The following is a 21,049-nucleotide window of genomic DNA, read 5'->3' on the forward strand; positions in this document are numbered from 1 at the left end:
CTAGCATTAAAGTCGCACTTCAAAACCTGCTTTGGGAGTTTTCCCGCCAATATTACAAAGAATTGTCTTTCTCTGCAGCTTTTGGCTTTAGTTCTACCATCACCCAAAGTCATAAATACCTTAAGCTTCCAGGCCAATCAGATAATCGCCATGACGACCTGTGGCTGGTGAAGAAGAGGGGGATGAAGTCCTTTCAACAGTTCTACATGACAGCACTGTATATATATATATATATATATATATATATATATATATATATATATATATATATATATATCAATCAGAGATACTGAATGTCACAATGGTAGCATATTATATCTCAGAGATGGTGATCCTCGTCTCCGGCACAGTACGGGCACAGCGGTGGCACAGCGTCAGCTTTTCACAGAACTGAACAAACCGGTCTCTCCAGAATGCCATTTATTATGAAGGTAAACACATGTAGCAGCGGCTGTTTGCTGACAGTGACACAGTGACAGCGCGCACAATGCTGTGCTTCACCGGCTGGACGGGCGCTGAGCGACAGCCCAACAATAACCAGATACAGTTATGAATATGATGAAGCAACGCACTAAGTGACAAAGTAATACGGCTACCAGATGGGCGGAAAAGTACACAAAGTGTGTGCCGCCATACGCTGCCTCAAGGATAAAAAGTATATAAAGTATCCATGCCCGGCGGTCCAGAATGCAAGGTCTATTCGGTCTGAAAAATAATGAATTTTTTAATAAAATACACAACTTTATACACAGAAACTAGTGTAAACAAGCAAAGATGCAGTGTAAAGCATGGGGGACAGAGCAGAAGCCTGATGAGTCAAGTGGAATTTTTTAATTTTCTTCTGGTGCTACTCAGTCCTGGATGTAGAAGTGAGCAGGATGGATGGTATCGGGCCTATAGATGCCTGATCGCCAGGTATCAATGCCAATATGGAGAAGAATGGCGCCGGAGAACCCTTTAAATTAAATTTAGAGGTTGCTAATAAAAAATTTGTATACACGGACCTCTTCCTGGGCTTCTGTTTCTATGAAGAAGCCAATATAAATATGAAATAATAAAATAAACAACATTATATATAAAAACTAGTGTAAATAAGTGGACATGCAGTGTAAAGCATGAGGGACAGAGGAAGAGGAATTTTAAAGGAGATCATGATCGGTGCTCATCTCCACATCTGGAGGTGACCAGAACCAGTGACATCACGTCCGCAGATGCCGACCAGGACCCATACACAATCATCGAGGTATTATTCATACGTTCTATCCTAAACCCACAACATAATCCGCGCCGCTCACCTCTAAGTGATTGGCGCCAGGAAAACCCCTTTAAACTCATGCATCTAATATGATGGCTATAATAATGAGCATACATCGGGAATGCATGGGTTTAAAAAGAAAAACCAAGTAGGCAGAGATGCAGTGTAAAGCATGGGGGACAGAGCAGAAGCCTAAAGAGACAGGAGGTCGATTTGACTCTACATTTGAAGAAGGTGCCTAAAATGATTGGTACAACAAAAATAATCTTTCCAGCTTCATGCTGGGATTGTGTTTATACACAGAAGCTAAGGTGAGTAAGCAGGGATGCAGTGTAAAGCATGGCAGACAGAGTGGAATTTCACATTATGGGGGTTTTTTTTGTGTGTATGGCACCTTGTCTATATCTATACAGCAGATTTACCGCACTGGGTGTCAGGAGATATAGACATCACTATAAAGCTACTCTGCAGGGTAATAAACATGAAGGATGGCAGCTGGTAACGCACTCCGCTGTTTGTTGTTTTTGGATACAGGCACTTCCCCGTCTATCGGGAACTTTTTTGTATAATGCAGTCACATTAATACTTAACCCCTTCCTGCACCTTGACGTACAATACTACATTGCCGCCTTATGGCCCTGTCTTGCTAGTATGTCATCGTGTGGGCAATGTCACTGTGCCCCCGGGATCAGTGTTTGGCGTCAGCAGTAGTACACGACAAATGTGTAAAAAAATTGAAAAATTGTGTATGTTCCTGCAAACTAAAAATATCCTGGTACTCAAAAGGTTAAGGTATTCTCCAAATACAAATAAATGACTCTTAAAGGGGTTGTCCACTACTTCTATATTGATCACCGAGCCTTATGCGGGCTTCACACAGTACGATTTATCGCACGAGCGATCGTACCCGCCCCCGTCGTTTGTGCATCATGGGCAATTAGTTGCCCGTGGCGCACAAAGTCGTTAAACCCCCGTCACACGTACTTACCTGCTGAGAGACCTCGCTGTGGGCGGCGAACGTCCACTTCCTGAAGGGGGAGGGACGTTCGTCGTCACAGCGACGTCACACAGCGGCCGGCCAATAGAAGCAGAGGGGCGGAGATGAGCGGGACATAACATCCCGCCCACCTCCTTCCTTCCGCATAGCCGCGGGACGCAGGTAAGCTGCGTTCATCGTTCCCGGGGTGTCACATGGAGTGATGTGTGCTACCCCGGGTACGATGAACAACCGGCGCCATTAAAAATAAACATTTTTTTAAAAATAAGCAACGAGTACACGACTCACGATTTGTGGGCAATTCTGCGTCGCTCGGAGGTGTCACACAAAACAACGTCGCAAGCGATCCCGGATGTGCGTCACGAAAACCGTGACCCCCAACGATGCATCGTCTCGTGTGACGCCCGCATTATGGTAAGTCATCAATTTAAGATCGTGGGGTCTGACACCCGGCAATCACACTTATATGCCAATATCGGCTCCGGCAGCGACCGAATGTAAACGGTGGAAACTACAGCACCACACACTGTTCAGTGGCCACAGCTGGTACTGCAGGTCAGCTCCTATGGGAGAGAACAGGAACTGATCTGCAGCCACTATACAGCGCATACAATGATTACATCCACTCTCTGCTGGAGCTGAAAGCAGATGATTGGTGGTGATGCCGGGTGTCGGACCCCCACAATCTTACATTGATGACCTATGTTAAGGCTATATATGCATACGTGTATATATAGGTATATGGGTGTGCCGAACTATCTGATCAGGAACCTTTACACCGACCAAGAAGCAGCAGTCCGGACAGAACATGGTGACCCCGTATGGTTCAAAGAAGAACGAAGAGTTAGACAAGGTTGCACCCTGTCACCATTTCTTTTCAATTTGTAGTCAGAACCTATTTTCAGGAAGTCTGGACTTGCCGACAAAGAAGAATCAAAATTACAGGACGTATCATCAACAATCTTAGATACTCAGACGATACAACATTGATAGCAACAAGTAGATGGAATGAAGGACTTGTTACGGAGTGTCAAGATGGACAGCTCACACACCGGCCTCCTACTCAATACAAAGAAGACAAAGATATTGACTACTGCCAAGTATCACCGGGACACATTTGTGATGGATGGCGATGAATTGGAAGGTGTAAAAGACTTCAATCTACTCGGATCAATGATCACTCAAGATGCAGCGATGACACCGGATATTGAACAATGAAGTCACTGGACAAGGTTCTCAAATCGAGCAACATTTCACTGGTGACGAAGAAATGGCTGGCACATAGTCTGGTCTTGGCTTATACATAGTTTGGTCTTTTCTGTGGTAACATATGGATTCGAAACCTGGACGATAAAGGAACAAGACAGAAGACTCAACAACTTCAAAATGTGGTGCTGGAGAAGGATGTTATCAATAGCATGGATGGCAAGAAGAACTAATAAATCAATTTTGGAACAAATCAAGCCAGACATGTCACTTGAAGCATGGCTCGCCAAGCTACGACTTGCCCACTTTGGACACATCATATGAAGAGAGGGACATCATGGTTGGGAGTATAGAAGGAACAAGAGGAAGACCATTAACCCGATGGCTTGATATTATCAACAAAATGTCAGAGAAGACCATGGTGGGCCTAACTACACTGCACAAGATCGATCTTACTACAGAGCGTTCATCCATCAAATCGCCATGGATCAAGATCGAGCTGAAGACAGATAATAATATTAATCCTAAGGTGAGGTCTTCAATATAAAAGTAAGAGGGTTTTGTCTCATTTCGGCAGACATCTCCCATAGTGGAGGGCCCAACAGACGGAACAGAAGGAGAGAGCGAGCTGCTGCAAGAAGAATTGCCTGCTTTAGTGTATTCACTTTTCAGTAACACACATGGTGAAGCTACCAGGAAATGCAATTGTTTTATGATTACAGGGTGGGTCCACCCTCTGGGACCCCACAAATCCTGATAAGGAAGGGACCACTGTACTTATTCAGCATGGGAGGTAGCTGTTACTGTTTTTCCCTGCAGATTGGTGATCCAAACCACTCACCTGGCAGGAAAATGCATTCACTTGTGGAGGGATGGAGGAGTCTGTGGTGACAAACCCTGTGGGGTAGAGTGAAGCAAAACAATTCACAGGACCCTAAAGAGAGAGAGAGGCAGGCAGACATTGAGAGGGGCAGAGAGAGAGAGACGAATAGGGAGAGAGACAGACAGAGACAGACAGATGGAGAGAGACAGAGAGACAGACAGAGACAGACAGATGGGGAGAGACAGAGAGACAGACAGAGACAGACAGACGGAGAGAGACAGACAGAGAGAGACAGACGGAGAGAGACAGACGGAGGGAGACAGACGGAGAGAGACAGAGAGGGAGAGAGACAGACAGATGGAGAGAGACAGACAGAGAGAGAGACAGATGGAGGTAGACAGATGGAGGTAGACAGATGGAGGGAGACAGATGGAGGAAGACAGATGGAGGGAGACAGATGGAGGGAGACAGATGGAGGGAGACAGACGGAGAGAGACAGAGAGGGAGAGAGACAGAGAGAGACAGACAGAGGTAGACAGATGGAGGTAGACAGATGGAGGGAGACAGATGGAGGGAGACAGATGGAGGAAGACAGATGGAGGAAGACAGATGGAGGGAGACAGATGGAGGGAGACAGACGGAGAGAGACAGAGAGGGAGAGACAAATAGGGAGAGACAGACAGAGAGACGGAGAGAGACACAGAGAGAGACAGAGAGAGAGACAGACAGAGAGAGACAAACAAACAGGGAGAGACGATTAGGGAGGGAGACAGACAGAGAGAGACAGATGGAGAGAAAGAGACAGAGAGAGACAGACAGGGAGAGACAAATAGGGAGAGAGCCAGACAGAGACATAGAGAAATGGATAGAGAGAGAGACACAGACAGAGAGGGAGAGGGGGAGAGAGACACCCAGTTACTATCCCGAGCAATGCTGGGTACTACAGCTAGTTAATTAATAAGCTTGAAAAAATATATTTTTCACTTTTTTTCTGAATGTATATTATTATTATTATTATTATTATTATTAATAATATTATTATTATTAATAATAATGCTAATACATTAACCAATAAGTTTGAAAATATATTTTTATCTCTGTATATTTATTTTATACTATTATTATTATTATTATTATCATACATTAATAAATGAGTTTGGATATATATATATATATATACATATATATATATACATACAGTATATTTATATATATATATATATATATATATTTCCACTAATTTATGTCTATTTATTATATATTATATATTTTTTTCACAGACCCAGAAAAACTCTCCCTGATTCCCAGTTCGCTGTCTCCGCTGGCAGCCATAACCGGAGTGTCGCTGTTTGTAATTTTCTCAATTTGCTTTATATTTGTGTGGAAAAAATATCAACTTCACAGAGGTAAGCAGCGGTGTATGCGGCCATTATATTGTGCATTGGTTTATAAGAGAGGTTCTGCTGGATACATTCATACAGTATAGTCATTATTTTGTGCTAAAAAAATGCCAGAAAGAATGAACATAAAGGGCAGCAAAGTTCATTCTTTTGTTTCGTTGTTTAGCTGCTTCAGGTTTGGAAAATCAGGAAGTAAGAAGTGATGGCTCCGTTCTTCAGACGTCCTACGCTTGGAGGCCACCTCTGTTATATATACAATCTAATATATAAAGCTGAGTGTGTGTGTATGTATGTGTGTGTATGTGTGTGTGTGTGTGTGTGTGTGTGTGTGTGTGTATGTGTGTGTATGTGTGTGTGTGTGTGTGTGTGTGTGTGTGTGTGTGTGTGTGTGTGTGTGTGTGTGTCCGCTAAAGGAATCCGCACCGTCGCATTTACAATCACGAAATTTTGCACAGATGCCTCATGTGACTCAGGGAACATCATAGACTATGTTTTGTCAGAAAAATTTAACCCCGTGCTTTACAGTTACTCTCTAAAATCCTACCACCATTAAACTGAATGGAGGTGGGAGCTATAGGTTATTAATAGCAACTGTCAGTGGTTGCTATAGGAACAAAATAAACTGTTAGTTGAAGCTTATGTGTGAGGTTATATGATGTCGGTGGAGAGATGGATATAGAGACAGAAAAAGACAGACAGACAGACAGAGACACAGACAGAGACAGATGGGGAAAGAGACAGACAGACAGCCCTGGAAAGAGACAGCCCTGGAAAGATACATCCCTGGAAAGAGACAGCCCTCGAAAGAGACAAATGGGCAAAGAGACAGCCCTGGAAAGAGAGAGCCCAGGAAAGAGACAAACGGAGAAAGAGACAGACGGAGAAAGAGACAGACGGGCAAAGAGGCAGACGGGCAAAGAGACAGACGGGCAAAGAGACAGACGGGCAAAGAGACAGACGGGGAAAGAGTCAGACCTGGAAAGAGACAGCCCTGGAAAGAGACAGCCCTGGAAAGAGAGAGCCCAGGAAAGAGACAAACGGAGAAAGAGACAGACGGAGAAAGAGACAGACGGGCAAAGAGACAGACGGGCAAAGAGACAGACGGGCAAAGAGACAGACGGGCAAAGAGGCAGACGGGCAAAGAGGCAGACGGGCAAAGAGACAGACGGGGAAAGAGACAGACGGGCAAAGAGACAGATGGGGAAAGAGTCAGACCTGGAAAGAGACAGTCCTGGAAAGAGACAGCCCTGGAAAGAGACAGCCGGGGAAAGAGACAGCCCTGGAAAGAGACAGCCGGAGAAAGAGACAGGCCGGGGAAAGAGACAGCCCTGGAAAGAGACAGCCGGAGAAAGAGACAGTTCTGAAAAGAGACAGCCGGGGAAAGAGACAGACCTGGAAAGAGACAGACCTGGAAAGAGACAGACCTGGAAAGAGACAGACCTGGAAAGAGACAGACCTGGAAAGAGACAGACTGGGAAAGAGACAGACGGAGAAAAAGACAGACGGATAAAGAGACAGACCTGGAAAAAGACAGCCCTGGAAAGAGACAGCCCTAGAAAGAGACAGACAGGCAAAGAGACAGACGGGCAAAGAGTCTGTCTCTTTGCCCGTCTGTCTCTTTGCCTGTCTGTCTCTTTCTAGGGCTGTCTCTTTCCAGGGCTGTCTTTTTCCAGGTCTGTCTCTTTATCCGTCTGTCTTTTTCTCCGTCTGTCTCTTTCCCAGTCTGTCTCTTTCCAGGTCTGTCTCTTTCCAGGTCTGTCTCTTTCCAGGTCTGTCTCTTTCCCCGGCTGTCTCTTTTCAGACAAAGAGACAGACGGGCAAAGAGACAGACGGGCAAAGAGACAGACGGGCAAAGAGACAGACGGGCAAAGAGACAGACGGGGAAAGAGACAGACGGGGAAAGAGACAGAAAGGCAAAGAGACAGACGGGCAAAGAGACAGACGGGCAAAGAGACAGACGGGGAAAGAGACAGATGGGGAAAGAGACAGATGGGGAAAGAGACAGACCAAGACAGACGGGAAAGAGACAGACTAAGACAGACGGAAAAGAGACAGACAGACAAGAGACAGACAGACACACATAGAGACAGACACAGAGATAGAGAGACAGAAAGACACACACATAGAGACAGACACAGAGATAGAGACAGACAGACAGACACAGAGATGGAGACCGATAGACTGATACAAATACAGACAGAGATAGAAATAGTCAGACAGAAACATAGACACAGACAGACAAGGAAAGAGACAGACAGAGAGACAGACAGACAGCGACACACAGACAGAGACTGGGAGAAAGACAGAGAGACAGTTACTATCCTGGGCAACGCCGGGTACTACAGCTAGTTAATAAATAAAATCCTTATCAAATGATGTCCAAAAAGACATCAGAAAAGACGCCTTAAGGAAATAACATTTTTTTTAAGCAGTTTCTAAAACCATGTAGGTACACTGGCATCTACAGTGTGCACATACCCTCAATAATCTTGGAAAAATCTTCCAATTCATTTCTATGAGAAAACCACTTTTTATGTTTGTAACCTGCCGGCAGGTCCAGTGTTTCATGGAGGTCGCAACTCAATACTAGTCTATGACAGCCTTGTTCTGGCTCTCATAGACTTTTATTAAGCCCTTTTGATGTAACTTCCAGCCAGTCAGAAATTGTGGTCACAAGATGGGGCCAAGGGACAGGATTGACGCCGATAAAAGGTGAAAATGCTGGAGAGTAAGCATAAGATTGGGGGCACCACTCAGGCGTTAAAACCCCCTCGAAACGCTGGAATACTGCTTTAAATCTAAGCCCCCTGATCCCTGTCTTATACTGAAGTGCCTCCATCTTCATCTGTTTCTGGTGGTTGGTCTCTGGAAATTTGTGACCAGCTCCAGTATATCATGAAGCTGGAGGTCACAACTCAATAAAAGTCTATGAGAGCCTCATTCTGGCTCTCATAGACTTTCATTGAGATATTGTCATATACCTTCTGACTTCCAGATATTCAAAAGTTGTCATCAAAAGATGGCACCACAGGACCGGAGTGACGACTCCGATAGAAGGTGAAAATGCCGGATGGTGAGTATAATACCAGGGACAGGGGACTTAGATTTAAAGCGCCACTCCAAAAAAAACGCTGGAGTGGTGCTAAGTATAAAGCGTGGGCAGCACCGAAGCAAAAGCCGGACAAAAGATGAGCATTTCACATCTTTTAATTGATTCAGGGTTTCCCAACGGAACATTTGCACAACGTCGTTTTGATATTGCTGTGCACTTTATTGATTTTATTCTTTTTGCTATCTTTAGTCTGATACCGGATGTTTTCTGAGTCTCTTCTTTCTTTTGCAGCCATCCAGTGGAAGCTCCAGCCCCGGAGGTATCACATGATTTTTTTTTTTTTTCTTTTATATCTAGGCGGCACGGTGGCTCAGTGGCTAGCACTGCAGTCTTGCAGCGCTGGGGTCCTGGGTTCAAATCCCACCAAGGACACCATCTGCAAGGAGTTTGTATGTTCTCCCCGTGTTTGCGTGGGTTTCCTCCGGGTACTCCGGTTTCCTCCCACATTCCAAAGACATACAGATAGGGACTCTAGATTGTGAGCCCCAATGGGGACAGTGTTGCCAATGTATGTAAAGTGCTATGGAATTAATAGCGCTATATAAATGAATAAAATTATTATTATTATAATTATTATTATTATCTGATATTTTATTTTTATTTCTATATTTTTATAAAATTATCCTCTCTCTTCTCTTGTCACCATTACAGGCCTTCGACAGAATACAGAAGGACGCCCATCTATTCGGGTACAACCACTTCCTCATAAGTACAAGCGCCATTGTTCACCTGCAGATGAACACTATGGATTAGTGATTTTTTTTTTTAAATCTGGATCCCAACAGTTTAAATATAAAAAAAAAAAAAAAATCCAAAATGGCTGCTTTAGTTCAGGACAGAGGAGGACCTTGCTACAATGGCGGGAATGGCGTGGCATCATTTGTGCCGTTCTGTCCATTGCCGGAGATAGCCAAAAACTGTACATTATTTTTTAAAGGAGCATTCCCTTTAAATAATAATATTCTGCCTGCCTGCAGGTGCCACTAGAGGGAGCTCTGTTCATTGAACACCATAGAACTCTGTATGTAGTGGATGCCACCTAGTGGTGACTGCAGGAAGTTAGAATTTTATCTTTTAAAGGGGTAATCCCCTTTTAGTAAACCCCTATCCTCAGATGCAGTTTATTATGAAAAAAAACAAAACAACACATTCCCCTCATTAAGCAGTGACTTTCCACCCCTGCAGATTTTTATATTACAGGGATAGGCGATGATATTTATAATAATGAGGTTTTATTATAGAAGATAGAGGCAGCGATCCTCCTTCCCCCCTCTCTGCTTCTTTCTGCATAGAATCTTATATCCCGTTTTTGGTCAATTAAGAACCAAAATTATTTGCCAAATCCCCGAATAATGAGAGAGAGAATGTTTTAAGGGATTTTTATTACTTTCTGCAAAGTCAAAAGTTTCCATACACTAAGAGTACTGTGCCTTTAATCAATATGGGACAGCCCATATGATGATGTCATGTCTTTGGAAGCTTCTGATTGGTTTATTGGCAACATCGGAGTTGATCAGAGACACACCTGTGGATGTATTTTATTGCACACCTGAAACACACTGCTTCTTTGTGTAGCGTCATGGGAAAGGCAAAAGAAATCAGCCAAGATCCCAGGAAGAGAATTGTGGACTTGCACAAGTCTGATTTATCTTTGGGTGCAATTTCCAGGTACGTGAAGATGCCTCGTTCATCTGTACAAACAATTATACGCAAGTACAAACATGATGGGAATGTCCAGCCATCATACCGCTCAGGAAGGAGACGGGTTCTGTGTACCAGAGATGAATGTGATTTGGTCAGACATGTGCATATCAACCGAAGAACAAAAGCAAAAGACCTTGAGAAGATGCTGGCGGAAGCTGGTAAGATTGTGTCATTATCCACAGTGAAACGAGTGCTGTATCAACATGGGCTGAAAGGCCGCTCTGCCAGGAAGAAGCTATTACTGCAAAAGAAACATAAAAAAGCCAGATTCATGTTTGCAAATGCACACAGGAACAAAGACCTTAATTTTTGGAGACGTGTCCTGTGGTCTGACGAAACTAAAATTGAACAGTTTGGTCATAATGACCATTGTTACATTTGGAGGAAAAATGGAGAATCTTGAAGTCTAAGAACAGCATCCCAACTGGGAAACATGGGGACATGGGGGTGGCAGCATCATGTTGTGGGGTTGTTTTGCTGCAGGAGGGACTGGTGCACTTCACAAAATGGATGGTGTCACGAGGAAAAAAGATTATGTGGCAATACTAAAGAACATCTCAAGACATCAGCTGGGAACTTACAGCTTGGCTGTGAATGGGTCTTCCAAATGGACAATGACCCGAAGCTACTGCCAAACTGGTTACAAAGGGGCTTAAGGATAACAAAGTCAATGTTTTGGAGTGGCCATCACAAAACCCTGATCTTAATACTATTGAAAATTTATGGGAAAAGCTGAAAAGGCCGGTGCGAGCGGCGACCTCCAAACATGGCTCAGCTACACCAGTTATTGTGAGAAGTTTGTGGAAGGATCCAAAATGTTTCCCCCAAGTCACACAGTGTAAGGGCAATGCCACCAAATACTAATGACATGGACGGAAACTTTTGACTTTGCAGAAAGTAATAAAAATGTCTAAAAATATTCTCTCTCTCATTATTCTGGTATTTGGCAAATATAAATAATTTTGGTTCCTAATTGACCGAAAACAGGAAAGCTTTATTCTGATTTCATGTCAGATACTGAGAAAAACCTGCAGATGTGTCTTTCTAGAGAGAGTAGGGAAAAACCTGCAGATGTGTCTGTATAGAGAGTGAAGGGAAAAACCTGCAGATGTGTCTGTACAGAGAGTGAAGGGAAAAACCTGTAGATGTGTCTGTATAGAGAGTGGAGGGAAAAACCTGCAGATATGTCTGTATAGAAAGTGAAGGGGAAAAACCTGCAGATGTGTCTTTATAGAGAGAGGGGGAAAACCTGCAGATGTGTCTGTATAGAGAGTGGAGGGAAAAACCTGCAGATGTGTCTGTATAGAGAGTGAAGGGAAAAACCTGCTGATGTCTCTTTATAGAGAGTAGAGGGAAAAACCTGCTGATGTGTCTTTATAGAGAGAGGAGGGAAAAACCTGCAGATGTGTCTCTATAGAGAGCGGAAGGAAAACCTGCAGATGTGTGTTTATAGAGAGTGGAGGGAAAAACTTGCAGATGTGTGTTTATAGAGAGGGGAGGGAAACTTCTGCTTTCAGCTGTATGAGGGAGTCGGAGTCGAAATCATGGAATCATTAATTACATTTGCCCCCCCACACATAGTATAATTATCCTTTCTAAATACATCCAAAACAAATTGAAGGCACTCACCGGTTCTTGCTGTGCAGCAATTTCTTTATTTACAGGTGGAGGTTACATACTTTGGCTAGCGGGGAGGCGGAGAAACACCCGATACGTCAGACAACGGCCGTTTCGCACTTTCTCTCAGTGTGTCAGCTGGTCTGTATCAGACCAGCTGAAGCACTGAGAGAAAGTGCGAAACGGCCGTCGTCTAACGTGTCGGATGTTTCTCCCCCTCCCCGCTAGCCAAAGTATGTAGGGTAACCTCCACCTGTAAATAAAGAAATTGCTGCACAGCAAGAATCGGTGAGTGCCTTCAATTTTTTTTGGATGTATTTGGATATATCTTTACTCTTGAATGAGCACACCGGAGTAGCAAGGATATTGCCTGGCTGTTGGATCAACTAGATACCTCATATATATATATTCAGAAGTGCTTGTTTGGAGCAGTGCCCCAGGGTCTTCTCTTTCGTGTGATAATTATCCTTTCTGTTTCTTGCAGGACATGAAGATGCCATTAATGATTTTGGAATATATGAGTTTGTGTCTTTACCAGATTCTACAGCGCCACACAGAGTAAGTTTATTAAAGGGGTTGTCCATATCTGGGGATATTTTTTTTTACTTAAAGGGGTTGTCCCACAAATAAAATTAATTTTAGTTAATAGATCTTAGAATAAAAATAATTTCCACAATTGAAGCTGTTAATTCATTTTTGTCCTGAGATAATCTTATATATGTGTCCTTCCTATGTGCTGTGTAGTGGCCGTGTCTGACCGTATAGGGATACTACATCTCATGGGCTGGGTAGCACGCAAAAGCTTCCTTACAGAAGCCAGTAGCTGTGACCCCATGCTGTAATGTATATATATTCTCTTTTACATCCTCCCCTGCCCAGGAGCTGTGGTATGATCAGACCATGTGACTGTACGGTCAGACACGGCCATTACACAGTACACAGCAGGGGCACATATATAAGATTATCTCAGCACAGGAACATTTTTTTTAATCACATCCAATTGTGGAACTTATTATTATTCCAAGATCTCTTAAAAAAAAGTGTACTTGGTCCGTGGGACATCCCGGTTAAATGCATGTATTCAAGTCGGACCTGCTGCTCCATTTGGTGCAGGACACAGTGGTTTTACCCCCACTGATCACCTATCCTGAGAATGACGTGTTTTCACTGGATAACCCCTTTACGGAATTTATATTAAATCTATATATTTTGATATTAACTTTTTTTTTCTCCCCGCACAGGTGATAACACCCTCTTCAAATTCTTTGCAAATCCATGATATCAATGGCACAGTCTATGAAGTTATACAGTTTGTCCCGGAGCAAATGCAAAATGATCCACAACCGTAAGTCTTTTATTTTTTAATGGTACAAGCAAAATAGGTCTTAAAGGGATCAGTCAGTAAGTTCAGCCCTCTGAAGTCGTCCATATGGACATGTAGGTCCTAGAAAGTTGAATAAAATGATACCTTAATATATGCGATCCGATGTCTGATTCCAGAGAAATCCACCTTTTTCCTAATATGTAAATGAGCCATTAGGATCTTTGGGCTGGACATAGATCTCTCTGAGAATCTGTCTCCAGGGATTATTATATATGACAGGGGGAGTTACCAAAGCGAGACATGATGATCAGCAGAGCAGATGTCAGGCTTCCACCAGGGGGCGCAGAAGCAAAATGGGGATTGAAATCCAAAAAGCAGTTAGACAAAAGCCCACTAGGGGGCACACACACCAGAGAAAGGGAAGTCAGTGTGCCGCCCATAATAAAGAGGTGGGAGTTCTCGAACGAAGCACAACAGAACAGACCCCTCACACCTGACTTAACCCTGTCAGGGCCAAGCTACAGTCATGACAGCAGACTGTCAGTTATTACATGTCTCACACTAGTAGCGCCCTCTTTCATTTATAAAACGCTCTTCTGGAGGCGGAGTCTAAGGGAGATCTATGCCAGGCCCATAGATCTTAACAGCTCATTTACATATTAATAAAAAAATGGATTTCTCTGGGGAAAAAACATCGGATCGCAGATATCAAGGTATCATTTTATTCAACTTTCTATGGCCTATGTACCCATATAGATGAATTAGCAGGGTGGATCCTACTGACAGATTCCCTTTAAATCTTTAGCAGGACGCCCACATCAAATATGATGTGTCATATATAATACTGGTCTACTCATATAGGGCTAGAAAGACCTTCGGGGTCTACTTGGTCCGAGGACAGGGTTCTCTACAGCCGTTACATTCCTTCTCGGATGGCCTCTCTTGGGAGCGTACTGATAAAAATAGAGAGCAGTGTAAAGCATGGGGGCAAGGCTAATAATAATAATTATTTACATATTCCGCAGCACTTTACAATTAAGAAGGGCATGTAAAGGCAATAACGATGATACAAAGTAAGACATAGTTCACTAGTTACAGGAGGAGAGAGGGTCCTGCTCACAAACTGCAATCTATAAGAAAATATGGGGGGCACAAAAGGTAGAACGTGCTTGTCCTGTGGCCATCATTATACTAAATAGGGGTTTTCATATGAAGCTGCAGGATCTGTCATCGGCCAGTGTCTGTCTAAGTGCAATTACCAGGTTCTACTGGGTGCATGGAGGAAGTGGAGACAGATGAATAGGAGAAGCAGATTCTGATGATTATGTAGAAAAAGGGAAGAGAGAAGAGTTAGGTTAGTGAATTGAGATGATAGGATAGTCTATGTTTTTAAAGCATGCTTATAAAACATGGGGGCTAGGTGTTAGTTGGATCTTCGGAGGTTGTGCATTCCAGAAAACTGGCACAGCACAAGAGAAGTCTTGTAGAAGGAGCAGCGGGGCTCGAATAATGGAGAATGTTAAGGCTGCTTTACACGGTACGACCGATTGTGCAATTTCACAATCGATCGCACCCGCCCCCGTCCTTTTTGCGTCACGGGCAAATCGCTGCCCATGTCGCACAAAGTCGGTAACCCCCCGTCACACGTACTTACCTCTCGTGCGACCACGCTGTGGGCGGCGAAGTCCACTTCCTGGAGTGGGAGGGACGTTCGGCGTCACAGCGACATCACACGGCCGCCGGCCAATGGAAGCGGAGGGGCGGAGATGAGCGGGACGTAAACATCCCGCCCACCTCCTTCCTTCACATAGCCGGCAGCGGCCGCGTGACGCAGGTGAGCTGCTGTTCATCGTTCCCGGGGTGTCACACGGAGCGGCGTGTGCTACCAGGGAAACGATGAACAACTAAATTAAATGATGGAACCTAGCGAGCAGTACACGACTCACGATTTGTGAGCGATACTGCGTCTCTAGGAGGTGTCACACAGGCCGGCATCGCCAGCGATGCCGGATGTGCGTCACAAAAACCGTGACCCCGACGATCTATCGCACGATAGATTGTCTGGTGTAAAGCAGCCTTTAGTGTTACATCAGTCGCAGAACAAAGAGCACGAGTAGGGTGATAAACAGAGAGATAGAATTGTGGGTGAGAGTGGTAAGTTTGTATTGGACTATGTAATGGATGGGCAACCAGTGCAGCAACTGGCACAGGGAGGAGGCATCGGTGTATTGGCTGGACAGAAATACGATCCTGACTGCCACATTCAATGCAGATTGGAGAGGAGAACGTTTGGTTAAAGAGAGGCTGATCAGTAGAAAGTTGCAGTAGTCCAGACGAGAATGGATAAGAGCAACCATAAGAGTTTTTGTAGTTTCAAAGTTGCGAGGCTAGGATTATGAAGAATGTTAAGCGGGCTTTACACGCTACGATATATCCTACGATATGTCGTCAGGGTCACGTCGTTAGTGACGCACATCCGGCCTCGTTTGACATTGTAGCGTGTAACACAAATGAGCGACTGTGAAGGAGCAAAAATACTCACCTTATTGTTGCTCGTTGACACGTCGCTCATTTTCAAAATATCGAACGTCCTTCTGCGCGCCGGTTGTTCATTGTTCCCGAGGCAGCACACGTCGCTCCGTGTGACACCCCGGGAACGATGAACACAGCTTCCCTGTGTCCCGCCGGCAATGCGGAATGAAGGAGGTGGGCGGGATGTTTATGTCCCGCTCATCTCCGCCCCTCCGCTTCTATTGGGTGGCCGCTGCGTAAAGTCGCTCTGACGCCGAACGTCCCTCCCCTTTCAGGAAGTGGATGTTCGCCGCCCACAGCGAGGTTGTTTGGAAGGTAAGTACATGTGACGGGGGGTTACAACATCAACAAACGATGGGGGCGGGTGCGATCGCAAATGCGATTGCACGATTAATTGCAGCGTGTAAAGCAGGCTTTAGTCTTACATCACTTGCAGCGCACAGAGCACAAGTAGGATGATAAACAGAGATGATGAAGATTGAGATGTTTGGTGGGGCAGAACTGTGGAGAGTATTGTGGGTGAGAGTGATAACTTTGTATTGGACTCTGTAGCGGATGGACAACCAGTTCAATGACTGGAACAAGGTGGAGGCATCGGTGTAGCGGTGTTACGTCACCGCCGGAGTCTGCTCCAGCGACTTCTGCTCCGATCGCCAGGCGACGCCGTGTTCCTGCCGTGGATGGTGCTGGTGATGGGAGAGAAGTCGACGCCAGCGGCACCAGTGGGCGCAGGCTCCGATCATCCACTGGGCTGGGTTAGCTTGGGATCTGTAGTACCGCTGGCTGACTGTGGGTGGCATGTGTCTTCCAGCTGAAGTTGCCAGCGTTCAGCTACAGCCAATGGGAAGACACCACACCCTTCTTATTTCCCCTCCTGTCACATGATTACTGCCAGAGATAGTTCTGATTTTCCTGGCTCCTGTTACGTCCTATTCTCTTGGTGATTCCTGTGTGCTGACTTCTGCGTGTTTTGACTACTCTTCTGCCTACTGTTTTTGTACCTTGCTGCCCGACCCGGATCTGACCTCTGCTACGTTTGCTGACTACGTCACTGCCTGCCGGTTCTGTCCCTGTTCTGCTATTCCTGGTTTGACCCTGCCTGACTACTACTCTCATCGGACTGCAGCCTTCCACAGGTAGTGATCTCCAGGGCCCTGTGTAATTCCAAATCCCTGTATAGGGGTTAAAGGGTTTCAGGGTTCTGGGGGTCCTACTTGGTGAGTGGCTTCCCTCTAGCCTCCCCGTTACAGCCCATCTGAGTCTGTGGATCCAGGTAGGCGTTACAAGCGGATAGACAGAAATACGACCCTGGCTACTGCATTCAATGCAGATTCGAGAGGAGAAAGTTTGGTTAGAGGGAAACTGATCAGTAGAGAATTGCAGTGGTCCAGACGCAAATCAATAAGAGCAACAGTAAAGGGCACTTTACACGCTGCGATATCGGTACCGATATTGCTAGTGAGTGTACCCGCCCCCGTCGGTTGTGCGTCACGGGCAAATCACTGCCCGTGGCAGACAACATCGCTAACACCCATCACACGGACTTACCTTCCCTGCAATGTCGCTGTGACTGGCGAACCGCCTCCTTTCTAAGGGGGCGGTTTGTTCGGCATCTTAGCGACGTCACGAAGCGGCCACCCAATAGCAGAGGAGGGGCGGAGATGAGCGGGACGTAACATCCCGCCCACCTCCTTCCTTCCTCATTGCCGGTGGAGGCAGGTAAGGTGAGGTTCCTCGTTCCTGCGGTGTCACACATAGCGATGTGTGCTGCCGCAGGAACGACGAACAACCTCGTTACTCACTAGACAACGATATTTGGTGTTTGAACGAAGTCCCAAAACCAACGATATTTACCACTTTTGCAATTGTTGAAGGTCGCTCGTACGTGTCACATGTTGCGATGTCGGTAACGGCGCCGGATGTGCGTCACAAACACCGTGACCCCGACGATAAATCGTTAGCGATGTCGCAGCATGTAAAGCCCCCTTAAGAGTTTTTGGAGTTTCAAAGGTGAGAAAAGTCTGGAGATGTTTTCAAGATACAGGGAACATGAGCGAGTGAGGGATTGGATGTAGGGAATAACGGAAAGTTCTAAGTCAATTATAACCACAAGACGGCGGGTGTACAGCTGGGGTGTCTTGGTTAAACCACCCAATTGCAATATCGGGTAGGGATAACCTAACATATGGCGCTATCAGCTCAAGATCTCATCTGCATACACGCCGCCTCTGGCCCATTGATCTCCCAGCAGTGGAGTTAAGGAAAATGGCGCCCGGAGGTGACGCATGCACAGATGAGATCTCGGCTTGTCATTGCGCTGGTAGCTCAATCTGTGCACGCGTTGGCTCCGGGCACCATTTCTTTGAAGCCCACACTGTCGACCCGACAGTTTCTGAATCATGCCTGCCTCACTCACAGCGCCCGCAGAGAGCATCTGGGACACCCGCCGCATCACCCTGCTCCACCACCGCCCCCTATTTCCTTTTACCCCGCTGCACCACCGCTGACACCCCTCCCTGGTAAGACACCACCGGATTGTAAGACGGACCCCATTTTTTTTTTTACTTTTTGTTTTCTGTAAATTTGGGGTGCATCTCATAATCTGGTGCGTCTTATAAAATGAAAAATACGGTACCCTAGTGTGTAGGGTACCGTATTCCTCCGATTTTGCAGAGTGCCGCCATACAATGCTCAGATAACACTGACATACAATACATTGACCACATAGCAGAGAATTTACCCTTTAGTTTCTGGCTCACACAATGAGGAGCTGTGACAATTAGTAGAGATTAAAACTCCGAAATGTATATGACCTGTGAACCAGGACATGGACTGACTCAGGGAATATTAGACTACGAGGGAATTGTGGGCCGGCATTTTCCCCGGTATACAAGTCGCGGTTCAGCAGAGTAAGCCTGCTCTCTAATTAAACACTGTTACAATCGTCATGGACTATTTGCAATCACTGAGTAAATGTTTTGCGGCTTAGGCGGGCAAATAAATACGGTCAGGTAAATAATCCGTCCTATAGTTATCTACAACAAAAGAGCGTATCGTATATCGTGTAAAGGTAGTTACAGCCGATCAGTAACACGGATACTACTCGATTAGGATCAGATAATGACCTTGTAAAGGGATAAGACGCATGAAAGATGAGATGTCTTGTAGGATGTCAAGTCTGCAGGAGAAAGCTTCAAAATGCCTATATATACAGTAATGTGCAAAATATTTAGGCAGGTGTGGAAAAAATGCTGCGCAGTAAGAAGCTTCCACACATAGAAGGGTTAATAGTTTATTTTCCAATCACCAAAATGAAGGAACAAAAGGAAATCTAAATCTCAGAAATATTTGTGCCTTAATCAACATTTCTAGTTACTTTCAGACAATTTCTTAAGGAAGTTTTGCTGACGGTTGTTCCAAACATCTTGGAGAACTGACCCCATATGTTTTGTGTATGAGGCTTGTGCGGATTCTTCTGTCTCTTCATGTGACCCCAGAAAGATGGGATGATTTGAGATCAGGGCTGTGTGGGGGCTGTATCATCACTTCCAGGGCTCAGCAGGGGCCGGATCATCACGTCCAGGGCTCTGTGGAAGCCGATCATCACCTCAGGGCTCTATGGGGGCCGGATCATCACTTCCAGGGCTCTGTGGAAGCCGATCATCACCTCAGGGCTCTATGGGGGCCGGATCATCACTTCCAGGGCTCTGTGGGGGCCGGATCATCACTTCCAGGGCTCTGTGGGGGCCGGATCATCACTTCTAGGGCTCTGTGGGGGCCGGATCATCACTTCCAGGGCTCTGTGGGGGCCGGATAATCACTTCCAGGGCTCTGTGGGGGCCGGATCATCACTTCTAGGGCTCTGTGGGGGCCGGATCATCACTTCTAGGGCTCTGTGGGAGCTGGATCATCACTTCTAGGGCTCTGTGGGGGCCGGATCATCACTTCTAGGGCTCTGTGGGGGCCAGATTATCACCTCCAGAGCTCTGTGGGTGAAGAATCATCATGTGCAGGGCTCTCCGGGGGGCAGATCATCACTTCCAGGGCTCTGCGGGGCAGGACATCAGTTCCTGGGCTCTGTGAGGGCCTGATCATCACTTTCAGGGCTCTGTGGGGGCCGGATCATCTCTTCCAGAGCTATGTAGGTGCCAGATCATCACTTCCTGGGCTCTGTGGTGGGTTGGATCATCACTTCAAGGTCTCTGTTGGGGAAGGATTATCACCTCCAGGGCTCTGTGGGGGCCAGATCATCACCTCCAGGGCTCTGTGGGGGCCAGATCATCACCTCCAGGGCTCTCTGGGTGCAGGATCATCACTTTCAGGGCTCGGTGGGGCCGAATCATCACTTCAAGGCTCTGCAGGGGCTGGATCATTACCTCCAGGACTCCTTTTTCGTCTTAATTACATTGAGGGTTATTCTCCGGCTGCAGAATAAGTTTGGATCCAATCAGACGACTTTCTGATAGCGTTACATGATAGATAAGTATCTGCCTATATTTCTCAGCATTGAGGAAACCTAGAAATGGGCAAGGTTGAGGATCGTAGATGCAGTGGTCGGCGAAGGAAACTTAGTGCAGCAGATGAAAGATGCTTACTGCCCTTCTAAATCAGAAGATATCTAGCAGTGGCATCAGCTCAGAACTGGCAGCAACCAGAGGGACCAGCTGTACCCATCTACTGTTTGCAGAAGTCTGGCCAGAAGTGACTGAATTATGCACAAAAACATAGGAACTAGGGTGCCAAAACAAGCAGCAGGTGCTCTGGACTGGTGATGAGTCAAAATGTGAAATATTTGGCTATAACAGAAGGCAGATTGTTCGTTGGAGAGCGACACAGTAATGAGGGTCTACAGGAACAGTGAATCATAGTGGAGGGTCCTGTACATTTGTAGCTGCATTTTATCAAATAGTGTTGAAGATTTGGTCGGGATTAATGGTGTCCTGAATGCTGAGAAATAAAGGCAGATACTTATCAATCCTGAAATACTATCAGGGAGGCGTCTGATTGGCTCCAAATTTATTCTGTAACTGAATGACCCCAAACATACAGCAAATGTCATTAAGAATGATCTTCATAGTA

The 21,049-nt window shown here is 45.6% G+C and overlaps 1 protein-coding gene across 1 annotated transcript in view; it reads left to right on the forward strand.

Moving 5' to 3' along the window:
- Positions 1-21,049, forward strand: part of HEPACAM2 (HEPACAM family member 2) — a 194,002-nt gene that overhangs the window by 152,578 nt on the left and 20,375 nt on the right. Inside the window, exons 5-9 of the mRNA XM_075315658.1 lie at positions 5,562-5,687; positions 9,025-9,052; positions 9,445-9,482; positions 12,599-12,672; positions 13,356-13,459. Of these exons, the coding sequence (XP_075171773.1) occupies positions 5,562-5,687; positions 9,025-9,052; positions 9,445-9,482; positions 12,599-12,672; positions 13,356-13,459 (370 nt within the window). The remainder of the gene's footprint in view (positions 1-5,561; positions 5,688-9,024; positions 9,053-9,444; positions 9,483-12,598; positions 12,673-13,355; positions 13,460-21,049) is intronic.

The sequence above is a fragment of the Anomaloglossus baeobatrachus genome, chromosome 6 (assembly GCF_048569485.1).
Source record: "Anomaloglossus baeobatrachus isolate aAnoBae1 chromosome 6, aAnoBae1.hap1, whole genome shotgun sequence".
NCBI lineage: Eukaryota > Metazoa > Chordata > Amphibia > Anura > Aromobatidae > Anomaloglossus > Anomaloglossus baeobatrachus.